Raw genomic sequence first — 12,999 nt, forward strand, 5'->3', positions numbered from 1 at the left:
ACGCACGTCAGTGTGCATTAATTTGGTCTGCAATTGGACTTTAACTTGAATGAAACTTTACTTTTATTACTGGACACATTCGTTATTAATGACCAAACATGCGCCACAAATTTAAAAGACATAGGCAAATTTTACGAGGGGTACCTGAAAGCAGCATGGATGCGTATGAATTACAGGCACACAGCCTCATGTGGCAGCTGCATTTGACTGACAGATATTATAGCCAATCAGGGTCTGGAAATGTATTTAGGAGGGCAGAGGTCTGCCATGAGGGCTTTATGAGTGTAAGTTTTGTTACCACAGAATTCAGTGAAACAGATCAACAATATCGGAAGCAGTACTTAGCTATGCTGAAATGAAATGACAACATATGCTCACAACTGTCACTAACTGCTTATGGATATTTAAGTTGAAAAAACCTTTGACCTGTTAACCTCAAGCAGCTGAACCTGCTCAGTTCATTCCATTAATAACTGATATCTGAGCTGATAGCTTACATGAACTGTGTGAGCAACAAATCAAGACAAATTAAAGTAAATTAAATGTGTTGAAAGTGGGTGTAACAGTTTATTTTTGAACATCTCCCACGCCATAATGTACTAAAGATATTGTTAAAACTAAAGAAAATGACCGTGCGGATTATTTAAATGCTTGTCTAATATCAGTGCGGGATGAAGACTATGATACTTTTTACTCGGCTTTCCATAGACACTCTAAAATATTAACACTTGGAGAATAATAATGATCACAAAATGCTTTCTTGTGTAGCAATAAAATGTCTAAAAGCATTAATCTTGTGCCACCACAGTTAACCGCAATGGTTCTGTTTGCTGAAAATGTTTTGGATTTGCAAGAGCTCATGAAAAGTTTTGGTGTAAGTTTTAACAATTTGTAAATTTGATATTATCTAAAGGTTGCATAGGCCCTAGGGTCATAGAGTCTGTCTCACCCCATAGTAAGTGTACTAAATGTGAGTAAACTGAAAAAGAAGATAATGATAAAGCTTGTATAATATCATTGTGGAATGAAGACTGTACACATTTTTTCCCACCTGTTTTTTCACAGACACACACTAAAATATTACAGAATTTAGAGAAAAAGGCATGATAGTGGGCACAAAATACTTTGTATGTGAAGTGTTTTTACACTACCTTGAGGTAAAATTTCAATATTGCAGAAAATGAAATTACAAAGAGACTCTGTATGGAAAAAACAAAATGACAATGTTGCTGAAAATGTCCTGATTTTCAGAGCTACTGAAAAAAATGGTGTTTTTTGAGATTTGAGATTCTGAGTTTATCAAAAGGTTTCATAAGGCCCAGGATTACAGTCTGTCAATCCTCACAGTGTAGCAACACTGAAAATACAAAAAGCAAAGGTTTTTATAGATGGATCTTTGTTCACATTCAAAAGGCTTCTTAGAAACCATCATGATGTGGCTGCATATTGATGTGTGTACTCATTTTTTCCATGGAAATTTTGTGTCCACATTAATATGATAATTGCATTCTGAGATTTTTTCGATAGTAAATTCTTGTTTATTAAGCCTCTGGTGGTTAACAGCATCCATATTAAGGAACATAAATAACAGTGTCAAAAGGCACAGCAGTGTGTTAACAAACAAAATAATTAAACAGTAAATTACACAATACAATTTCATTATTTTCTTTCATGTTGTCTAAATGTCTCAAGCAGACATTACACAGGAAAAATACATTAACATGGCAGACTAGATATATAAATAGAATAACAGCAATATCAGATTATTGCATGGCCAGTCTAGATGGGGAATATGGGTATTTAAAAAAAGGCAAGATCACTTTCTTTAAGTCAACCTCTGTACTGCATCAAAATGACACAAAATGTTATTACACGACTGATAACTTTGAAGACATTTCTTTGAAGTCGTCACGAGTTACACGCTCTTTGATGGACGAGGCAGCACCAGCCTCAGCCCAATGTCAACTACACAGGAAGGCATGTAAGAGAGGGGGATCCAGATGAGCTTGGCATCCCAGCCAGGGCTGTATCTGGTGCGTGGGTAGGCAGCAGTCAGAGCGTGCTCCATGCAGCCTGTCACCTTGCCGAGGTCAGAATCGCAGACAGCATTCATGATCAAACGCTGGACCTTGATGTCTGAAAATGAGAATCAGTAATGAGATATTTTGTGCATAAAACTTTATATAACTTAAAGGGACAGTTCACCCCAACACAAGTGTGATCTAGTTCAATTATATTTAAGAGAGGGTGGACATCTCTTGAGCCGATATTTCCAGTACTTGGCAGCTCACACCAAAACAATCTAGACTGATAAATAGCACCAGAGGTAAGAGGAAAAATATGTATAGTTGATTTGGGGGTGAACTGTCCCTTTCAGTGCATTTTTATTGTCCTTATCTTTAAATATTTGAATTGTATGCCAGCCTTGACAATAAAGGCATCGTGATTGTTAAAAAACAGAGAAAACCTCAGAGTTTTTTTGTGATTTTTATATCTACATGTATCCCTTTTCCAAAGAGCGCCTCAAATAAACGCAAAACTCATAAACTCATTGTGATTAAAGTCACAAACATAAAACAGATATAGATAAAATATTTTGTTACAGATTTTTGTTACAGCATTTAAATAATGCTTACTCACGTTTTGCATGAAGAGTTCAAACTAAGCTCAGCAGTCTACTTACACTTATCAAGGTATTTGTCTCCGTAGCTGGCCTGAACTTCAGGGCTGAGCTGGTTCCACAGGCGATGCAGCTCCCTCTCGAGGGGGTCGAGACTCGTTACTGCCGTCTTGAAAAACCCCGGCTCAATGATGCACACATTGATTCCAAAGTAGTTTATATCTCTCCTGGAAACAGAATTGTCATTGATAGTATTATATAACTACAGAAATAAGTTTTTAACACTGGCTGCAATAACTGGGCTTAGTAGCTTGAGTGTAAGAAATGAAAACACAATATTATATATAGAGTAAATAAACACAGTAAGCCTGTCTGATCTCATGAGCCAATTGTATAATATATTTGTCCATCTGGCATATGCTGTGGCAGTTATTTTTGTATATTACTGCAATTTGTTGGATGCAGTGCGTTTTATTGCTCTAAATGTTATTGTTTGTCTGCAAAACCAGATCTTCCTCATGGGACAATGAAGATATGAGGACTATGACTTTAACAATTATTTCTCCTTATAATTAGAATATAGGTCTTTCCAAAGTAAAGAAAAAGATTTTGAGGAGTTTCTGCTTCTCTCTGTCAGTAATCTGGCTCCATGGCTCCATGAAACACTTTCTTTGTGTAAATAAAACAGGTTGTTACAGTACGATCTTATCTAATGTGGACTGTGTGAGGTTGTGTAAGTCTCACCTGAGGCAGTCAGAGAAAGACTCAACAGCAAACTTGGAGATGCAGTATCCACCTCCGTTTGCAGCCACACGGCCCAGCACCGATGCTACGTTCACAATACGACCACGAGCCTTTTTGATGAGGGGCAGGAAGGTCATCGTCATGGAGATCACTCCATTCATGTTGACTTTCAGTGTGCTGTGGAAATCCTCCACTTTCATCCACTCTGAAGGGCCCATGGGTAATGAACGTCCAGCATTGTTCACAATACCCCAAAGTCCTAAAAATAAAAAGGAAATGAAAGACAAAAGGTGGAAGGACACAGTTTGTGTTACAGATCAGCCTTGTGAAATGTGATTAACTCATCCTCTTATTACGGCTGGCACAGAATCTGATTTTCATTACACGATTATTGTGGCCAAAAGTGTTAGCGATAACCATATGATCTCAATATTTATAGAAAATTTGAAAAGAAATGAATATTGCTACATTGATTATTGTGTCTCTTTTCTTGGAAAACAATTTCTCTACTTGCACAATGTAATGTGACGTATGTCGTTTTACGAACTTTACTCGTCAACTCTACTGTAACCTTATTCTTTCTCCGCCACTTTACTTTTCACAGTACTTCCTTGCTATTAAAATGATCAAATCACTAAATACAAAAAGGAATGGCAAACTCTACTAACAACAAAACTAACTGTTAGGTAACTAACTTAAGGATGAATGTCATATGTATAAACAGGATTTCAGTATTTTAACCCTTTGAAACCTGAACCAGTTGGCTTGATTTCTTTCATAAACATGGAAAGATGACAATGAGCTTAAGAACTTGTGAAGAAATTACACAAAAATCTGCAAGAAATTTGTGAAAAGTACAAAAAATTACCTAAAAAATTAGCACCAAAAGAAGAAAAGGAAAATAAAAAAACAAAAACAAACAAGGAGATGACTTGGACAAAAAAGTTCTAAAAAAGTAACAATTTTCTCTATATAATTATAATGATTATATAGTTTTCTGAACATTTTTCTTAACATTTAAAAAAACTAAATTTCTAAATCTACTAATTTCTTGCACCTTGCGAGACATTTTTTGCCAAGTTGCCCATTGCCTTATCACCCATGTTTCTAAAAGAAATTGATCCAATTTGCTTAAAGTTCTAAGGTTCAAATACTTGTGAAAGGCATCTGAGAGCAGAGCAAGAAAAGTGTTAATCCAAATCTCAAATAAATCTCTGTTATTGTTAATACCAAAATATTGTGACATGCCTAAATCTCAATGCAGCATCATCTCTCACCCTTATCGCCAACCTCCTTCTTGGTCCACTCCATGGCTCTCTGGACGCTGTCTTGATTGGTCACGTCCAGCAGGACAGTCTTCAAATAAGGCCCCGCCACCCTCTTCAGGTCATCAGCTCCCTTTTCTGTGAGACAGCCGGCCAGCACGTGGAAACCTCTGCGATCGAGCTTCTTACACAGCAGGTTTCCGAACCCAGAGTCGCAGCCGGTCACAAAGACATATTTGTCTGTGATGCTTTCAATCTCCAGGCTGTCTCTGTACAGCCACACCAAAAACCACAACACCACGAAGGTGGCACCGATGTACAACCACGCGTTTTCCCTGAAAGAAAGCAGAGAGGAGAAGTTTGGACAAAAGGAAGGCAGAGGTTTGATTTTGAGAAACTATTCTAGATGAGTAAACTTGGAGGTTATACAGCTGCCAAATGACTACCAAAAATGTAGTGTTGCATTGGTTATTCTTACCCTAAAAGGTCGTAGATAAACTGGGTATCCATGCTGCTTTCACTAGGAGGACTTGGTGCTTGCTGAAAAAACATGTTGAGAAATGTGCCAAATCCAATTTATCTGGAATGGAATGAAAAGAAGATAAACACAGACTTATTTAAGGAATCCCCCAAACCAAATCCCCACTTGATTTCATAATATTCCAGGGTTTATTGAAACTTTTTGATAAATATGGGATACGACAAGTTTACAGTGGGCCTCTGCAGAGGTGCTTGTCATACAGAAATGCTTTGGGCACATGAGAAATCTTTGGGTAATACTCTTATGGAAGAAAGAAAGGCATTAGTGAGGGAGTTGGACCCAAGGAGGGAGGGGTGCATTGTTTAGAAGCATAAATTTAATGCCGTGACGGAGCTGCTTAAGCCGAGCATTGGCGAAAACCAATTAATTTCCTGGCTTATTAGTGAGAAAAAATATACTGCTATGGGTTATCCATGATATCAAAATTGCCTGCAGACTTAAATCAGACACAGTACCCATATGTAGCTGTTGGCATGAAAACATTAATTAATGCTTAAATGATTCTGTAAAATTGAAATTTAGGCTGAGCTAATTCAATTTACTTTAACAACAACAGTTAAAATATATACAAAGACCAGAATACCTGAAATATTCATATAAGTCAATGTAATTTGATCAGGTAAAACTACTCAAACTCCAAACTTTAATTATGTTTGCTGTAAGCCTTTGTTAAAAACATTTCAACAAAATGTTTCATAGATTAAATTACACTGATGCATTTGCAAAAATGCCAATATTACAGATCTTTATCAGTAAAAAAAAAAGACCCAGAACAGGTAAGAAAGAGAAAATACATTGTTGTAATAATTATATCAAAAAGTTACCATCCTACCTTTGTCTTTTTTTTTGATAAGTGATGGATCCCACAAGTTATCCGTCCTCTTTCCTTTCCCTTTCAGGTTATTCCTCCGTCTTAACTCAGAGAGGCTGGTCAGAGAGAGGCTTTATCCCTCCGGTTTATCCCTTAAGACAAGTCCGCAATTGGTAATCCCCAATCCGTAACCACTTGGTTTGTGCGTGTGTGTGTTTAAAAAAAAATGGTGGGAATTACAGAATACACAGAGAACTAACTTCACTCAACATTAAGTTGTTTATCAAAGATTATTTTATTATTATTATTATCATTATTATATATTCCAGCTTCTCATAGTACATTATCTACTTTCCATTTACATCAGCTTCTCTCAAGTATTAGACATGAAATTTTGCATATTACTTTTTTAGAACCTGGTGGTTCCCGGGGTATAAGTACTTTATGTTTTAAGAGTGTTAAAATAAAATCCCACATGTTAAAGCTGTGTGCACCCTCAACTATGTGTGCTTAATTACTTTGGTTCATTCAGTTCACTGACCTTCATGTCAGTTTTAAACCTCAAACAATACGTGCAGTCTACTCTGTAACTGCATCTGGTGGTGCATGTCTTGAGACTAGTCAACTCGTACAGCTGAGATGTTCACAATAAACAAGAAGTGGCCACTGTGCTGTACATTGTATCGTAGCTTATCAGAGTATTAAATAAACAAAACCCTGATGCAATAAGGGAAAGTATTTTATATCAATGTGACTTAATTCACAATTGAAACTTCCATAAAAAAAAACTTCAAACCTGCCCTGAGAACATTTCTGTCAAAATGTTGGTTTAAATAAAAATATACTTTTACTTTTTTTATATACTTTTTTATACTCCGACTATGAGACACACTTTTTACATTCAAAAAGGAACATTTCTAAGCCCAGTGAAGTGCAAACTGAAGGATCAAGTGTGTTACCAACTAGTTCCTGACACTGGTTTTCTATCATAACAGTGTACAGTGAGTGAATTGAAAGTGTTAATTGGTTACCAAACATGGCTGTAATTACAGGAGCAAACTCAACAGCCACGTGCATCATGACATAACTTTCCTCCACGTCACACATTCCACGATTTGTCCAACCAATGGAGTCAGGCAAATGTTTATCCAGTCATTGTATTCAATGGGTTTTGTTGCAAAACATTAACCTTAAATTTTAAAAACTTGAATGTCATTTGACCTTCTGCCTTCCACTTTTGTAATGGTCATAATTAAATCATCAGCCAAACTCCAATCCTTGACCCAGAGCTCTTTTAGAATACAGAGTTGGCTGAGTATTTAACATTTTTAAAGTGTGGCAGTGGTTATTCAAGTGTACATCTACCAGCCTTAACTTTTACAGTTATGTAACACTACTTAACATTTTATCTTTTCCTGACCACTTTTCTTGGGTTTGAACATCCTCACAAGATGATCTTTTCATTAACGCACATCTTTTATATCATTAATTCTGTTCATAATTGCAGGTATTCTCAAAAAGCCTATGGGATTTCTATATATGATTTTGGATTATTGTAAAAATAAGCTCTGTGGTAAACAAACGTTTCTGAAACTTACACATTTCGTTTAGCAAGATAATCTTCACAAATGAACACCACTGTCAGGATTTTTGCCTGAATACAATTGCCAGGAGTAAAAAGCTAATGTGAAGCTATAACCTAACTACACTACAGTTGTACTGCCACCGCCACGAGGCTGTAAAGCCGTGTTTGGTGCGGCTTGATGTGATGACATTCTGCAGTCTCCTTCAGCCACTTGTTAGCAACTGCCTATTTTGAGACACATAAAAGCTTCAAGGTGAATGGGGTATTTAAAATCGTATTTTATTTCATAGAACAAATCATGAAAGTCTCTTGACTTTGTGTTAACTGCAGACCTTATTTCATGCCTCTAACCAAAAACCCATTCAAAAAACCCAATGACACTGAGACGAGGGAACTTGAGATGCTGAAATGCTAATTCATTTCTAGGTTTTCCTTGGAAAATAGTTCTGCATATTCCAACACAGAACTGTACATTATGTATCTTAAAAAACAGACACATTGTAAACATTTTTCCTGTTTTTTTTTCTTTGTTAAATTTTGTTTATGCTTCTTGACCGTTTGCAGTTCCTGCTTCTATTTTTTATTTTCTCCTCTATGTTTATTGTTATGCAAATACCAAGGTACATTTTTTGGACGTAAAAGCCCGCTTGGCACTAAACCTGATACTGATTCATATTTTGAAGTGTAAGTATTTTATTTTACTTTTAGTAGCTCTGACTTTCTTTTTTTCAAATGAGGTTCTTCATGGTCTTTTATCCTTGCCTTTTTTATCTTCCATATATAGGTTATAACCTAATAAGTACATTTACACTTTACTGGTAGATTAGATCTAGTTAGCCTTTATTTTATAAGAAAAAACACCAATTTGTTGTTAAACTTTATTAAAAATTATGTTGAATCAATGGTAACAAAATTTCAAGTTGTTCCACAAATACAGTGAAGTCGTCACTGTGCAAAGACATATAATACATAAACATAGACATATACAATTTAAGTACCAGGTGCTGAAAAGAAGTCGTCCTATTAAACTCTTTCAGGAGATACTACAGACAAAAACAAAGGTGGTAATTTGTCTGTGGCCCCTTGAACCTATAACAAGCAGGTGAACTAAGTTTTTAAATGACAGCTTCAAAAATCCTTGCTGATAAAGCTTCCCTCCCCTAATTATTCAATCAAAGATTGAACTGAAGTCAGTGCTAAATAGAAGCTGGAGCCATTCCAGATGTTTGACATTTCTCTTCACAAGGTAACCATCTGCATTTACACACTCACACGCACAGTGTGCTCAGCTTCAGCTCTAAACGACCCACCATGAAGCTTATGAGGAAGCAGACTGAAGTTGACCCTTGTGTACGTACTCCAGAGCTGTGGCGATGGTCCTCATGTCTATCTCAATACTGCGGGCCCAGTTCTCTACATCCCCAATTTCCTGTTCAACACAGAGCAACAGAATTTTTGTCACCACAAGCAACAGACAAGCTTTAAACATTTCCAGGCACTCTTTCACCCTGTCTCCACTGTGAGGATGATATGAGCTCAATACTTGCAGAGGGATTGGAAACTCATACATACATTTCTTTTACCACCTGTCAAATCCACTCAGATCTAGGACCTGAGTGTCAAATCCAATGAATGAAACTAATCTGCATTTAGTGAACTTGATAAAGCCATTGTAAGTTATTTTTTTTCTGATGAGTCACTGTGCTGCACATTTGCAGCAAACATTTTTGTGGTATGATTTTATATCAACACAATGTGCTCAGTGGGATCAGACAGTAGATATTAAATCTGCATTAAGCAATACTTGTGATATTAACACTGAGTCATAATACTAAGTAAAATGTAAGAGGGTTACACATTGTGCTTAACCCATTCATAATAAATTCAATTTATTTAAATGTGATACAGACTGCAAGCACTGCTATTTGGTATAATATTCAGGACCTCATATCCTTTTACGGAGTCCATTACGCATTTATTGAGTTGACACCTGTGGTCTTACAGAACATAAAATGTTGCACAAAATTGACATTGTATATGACAGATTACATGGCAGAACATAATAATATATGTGCTTTTCAAAGTCATGAAACACTTTACACAGAGTAGAATATGTGTAAAAAATAAAAATAAATTCAGTTTAAAATAAATTAATAACAGTACATTTTTAATTAAAGATAAAAATAAAGTGAAAGATTAGAATTATTTGAGTAAACTAGAGAATACAGACATGGGGGAAAGTTTTTTGATTAATTTCTTGCTGCCACAGTGTGTCTTACCTTTAGGGCCTGATTGAAGCCCTCCACCATACTGATCCACTGAGCAGTCTGTTTGGAGAACTGGCTTGCTTGCACTTGGAGAGTCTTTACCTCGTGGTCGAGCTTACGTTGGTTAACGTATGCCTGGGCAACTCTTAAGTAATACAGGAAAGGAATAATTAGAAGCGCTACAGTATCATTAAAACAAGAACATATAGTATTATGTACTAATGTATTGATTGTGTCATAGTCCAAAGTCTAAGTCATTAATTCTTCCATTTATACTGAAAACATACTGTAATATTCAAACTACACTAAATCTTACCAAGTCACTAAAGGACTTTGGTCATAATCTTTTACATAAAGGACCAGAACAACACTCTTGTTCTTTAAGCTGATTGTCTTGCTTTCATCACAACTTTCACATTGTTAACAGTCTTAATGTACTATTTCTGACTGTGTCACACATGAGGCCAATTCTGTCCTGCTAAGAATGGATTGCTTTATTTTATTGGCTCAGAAAGACGTGTCTAACTGAAAAAAAATCTTTAACATTTTTGCTAACTAATATATCATTTAAGTGATAAATTAAATGCCAAACATTTGCTGTTGTATGTTCTCAAAGGGAGTATTTACTGCACAATACCTTTAGATTTTGAACTGTTAAATGGAGATAATAAAACATTTGAAAACGTGAGGCTGAACTTTGCATTTTTCTCTATTTTCTAGCAATTTTTTGTCTGCACCTAAAATCTAAAAAGTAGTCCAGAGATGAATTAATAATGAAAATAGCACGACCCTAATAACATTAGAGCTAACATGACTAGAAAAGATAATATTAGATAAGACCTTTTAAGATATCATAAGCCTTTATCCTGTCCCTTTGGATAGGTTTGTTTTCAAGAGAACACAGGCGACACTGCAGCACACAATTAAAAAACTACAATTAACTTACAGTATCGTCCCCAGATCCAAACACCCTAAGAGTATTGCACAATGCCCTAGACCCAAGTGTTGCACACATGCCCTACATTGAGTAACTGCAGAAAAGTCCTATACAAAATTATTGCAAACGTTTCTTACACATAGTAAATGCACAGACGCCCAAGACTATGTTGCGCATCCCCCTCCCCTCATACCCACAAACAAACACACAAACACACACGCACTTCATTTGCTAATGTTAAGTAGTTTGATTGATACTGATACTAAGTAAAATATGTACCTGATTAGGAGATTAATTGATTGCTTACTTAACTGACAGATATGTATGTATGTATATACAGCCAAATATGTAAATGATTAATTCATCATTTAAGTAAGTAATTTTTAAGCAAAAATACCAAACACTCAATTGTTTCAACATGACAAAACGTAAAAAGTTGCAGTTCTCCTGTCATATATAATTGCAAAAGTAATATCTTTGGATTTTAGACTGTTTGTCAGACAAAAAAAAATACATTTGAAGATATAACAGGCCTACTTTACTGTTTCAAATGTTATAAACCATATGATTAACTAAGACAGCTACATGTATAGGCTACTGCAGTTGATTCACAGCAACAGTGCAAACTAAATATAAGTGGTGGCTTCTTGGGGGTATTTGAGAGTAAGATTGCAAAAGTTTTGTTTTTTTTTTAAATTTAACATGATTATGTGGGGTATGCATATAACTGGCACATAACTCCCCACTCTGTGAGGGTAGCAGGATTTCACAAACCCCATGTCCAAATCCTAAAACCACCATCACTACCACTACTTGATTAAGGAAGCTAGTTACTTAAAATTCAATTACTTATAAAAAGGGGGTGGGAATAATTAAGTTTTAACTTCTTCTCACTCCTTTTCGAATATGTAAACCAAGTCATCATGTGTTTGACCATCTCTTTTGCTTTTGTTTTTCATTGCCTGTAAATATTACTTTTTGTCTGTCTGCTTTTGTGTAATAATTTCTCTATTACCTCTTTTTTACATGTCCGAAACTATGAAACGTAACAACAGGATGTCTGCTGAATGTCAGGATACAAACAGAAAAAAACAGCAGGGGGCTAACAGATGAATTTTCATACCCAACATTGAGGTGGTCCACCAGGGCTTCTGTCAGACAGGTGGCTGCAGCGATAGCTTCACGCCTGCGTCTCTCTGTTTAAATAAAATAATAATAATAATAATAATAATAATAATAATAATAACACTGGCAAGTAAATCTTCAGTATTATGACGCACCTAGTAAATGGCCAGTATTTTGGTGGACCTACGGGGCCATCTAGCACACTATATCAGTTTGTTTTTAGCATCTGTTAGCATGATAGCTAACCAGATATCCAGTTACTCACCCTGCTGCTCTTTCCGCTCATTTTGCTTCGCCTGGTGCTCCTTCAGTAGACGAGACAACATCTTCAGTGCTCGATGAGATTAATTCGCAAATGTCTTTTTTAATACTAGCTAAATAACATGGCTTTTCTAAATAGAGACGTTGGAGTTGCTATCAGCTGACTAGTGTAACGTTAGCCTCTGTCACGAGACGCTCGAGGACGACAGTAGTGGTGGGCGTGCCCAAAAATGGCGTCTCGCACGCCGCCATTTGTCATCATCACTGCAATGTTATTATGTTTGTGTTGTTGGTTAACGTAACGCACAGTGTTGGGATCAGATCTGATACTAGAGTGAATCGTTATACGTTATTAGAAAGCATATACGAGATTTTTTTCCCATTTTATTATGTGAATTTGTTTTGTGTGATGTCAGTATCATTTTCAACGTCACACCGGTTTCACCTTCAAAATAAAAGTCAAACGAAGAAAATTGCCGATTGCGACTACTACTACTACTTCTACTAATAATAATAATAACAATGGGGAGGTAGAAAAACTGCAAAAAGACAAAATGTAAAAAACCAAAGCAAAACAAACCCAAACAAACAAAATTGCACAAACATCCAGAGGCAAGTGTATAGACTAAAAGCAACAACAACAGCTGGAACAAAATTCACAATTAATGCTTTGGGTCTTTCATTATTGGTGTTATGGCTGAGTACAGTGGCAAAAGAAGATTAGCCGTACCAAACTGTTTTATAGACTATACAAAAATGCAGCCACTAAAGTGCTCGCGCCTGTTTAAGGCCCTGTAGTTTGCTGGCAATATGTTTTTATTTCTGTAATATAATATCCCCTTT

General features: G+C 36.0%; 2 protein-coding genes across 2 annotated transcripts; both read right to left on the reverse strand.

The window, feature by feature from the left end:
- Nucleotides 1-1,498: 1,498 nt before the first annotated feature.
- Nucleotides 1,499-6,097, reverse strand: rdh5 (retinol dehydrogenase 5 (11-cis/9-cis)). Its single transcript, XM_042501831.2, has 6 exons — nucleotides 6,003-6,097; nucleotides 5,108-5,209; nucleotides 4,642-4,964; nucleotides 3,365-3,623; nucleotides 2,684-2,847; nucleotides 1,499-2,136 (listed from the first exon to the last, which is right to left on the reverse strand). Exons 2-6 carry the CDS (start codon nucleotides 5,179-5,181, stop codon nucleotides 1,916-1,918), a joined length of 1,041 nt encoding a protein of 346 aa, XP_042357765.2. The 5' UTR covers nucleotides 5,182-5,209; nucleotides 6,003-6,097; the 3' UTR covers nucleotides 1,499-1,915.
- A 2,333-nt stretch (nucleotides 6,098-8,430) lies between these two features.
- Nucleotides 8,431-12,368, reverse strand: bloc1s1 (biogenesis of lysosomal organelles complex 1 subunit 1). The gene is made up of 4 exons (XM_042496891.2): nucleotides 12,161-12,368; nucleotides 11,894-11,966; nucleotides 9,846-9,978; nucleotides 8,431-8,995 (listed from the first exon to the last, which is right to left on the reverse strand). The coding sequence occupies exons 1-4, from the start codon at nucleotides 12,219-12,221 to the stop codon at nucleotides 8,885-8,887; spliced, it is 378 nt and encodes a 125-aa protein (XP_042352825.1). The 5' UTR covers nucleotides 12,222-12,368; the 3' UTR covers nucleotides 8,431-8,884.
- Nucleotides 12,369-12,999: the final 631 nt, after the last annotated feature.

Source organism: Plectropomus leopardus, chromosome 2 (assembly GCF_026936395.1).
Source record: "Plectropomus leopardus strain MGB_pleo_1.0 chromosome 2, ASM2693639v1, whole genome shotgun sequence".
NCBI classification, from domain to species: domain Eukaryota; kingdom Metazoa; phylum Chordata; class Actinopteri; order Perciformes; family Serranidae; genus Plectropomus; species Plectropomus leopardus.

Coding starts and splice junctions, on each gene's coding strand:
- rdh5 (XM_042501831.2), bottom strand. CDS start 5,181: ATGTTTTTTCAGCAAGCACCAAGTCCTCCTAGTGAAAGCAGCATGGAT. Junction 4,965..5,107: donor TTTATCTACGACCTTTTAGG/GTAAGAATAACC, acceptor GCTTTCTTTCAG/GGAAAACGCGTGGTTGTACA. Junction 3,624..4,641: donor GAAGGAGGTTGGCGATAAGG/GTGAGAGATGAT, acceptor TTTTATTTTTAG/GACTTTGGGGTATTGTGAAC.
- bloc1s1 (XM_042496891.2), bottom strand. CDS start 12,221: ATGTTGTCTCGTCTACTGAAGGAGCACCAGGCGAAGCAAAATGAGCGG. Junction 11,967..12,160: donor TGAGCGGAAAGAGCAGCAGG/GTGAGTAACTGG, acceptor TTATTTAAACAG/AGAGACGCAGGCGTGAAGCT. Junction 8,996..9,845: donor GCTTCAATCAGGCCCTAAAG/GTAAGACACACT, acceptor TGTGTTGAACAG/GAAATTGGGGATGTAGAGAA.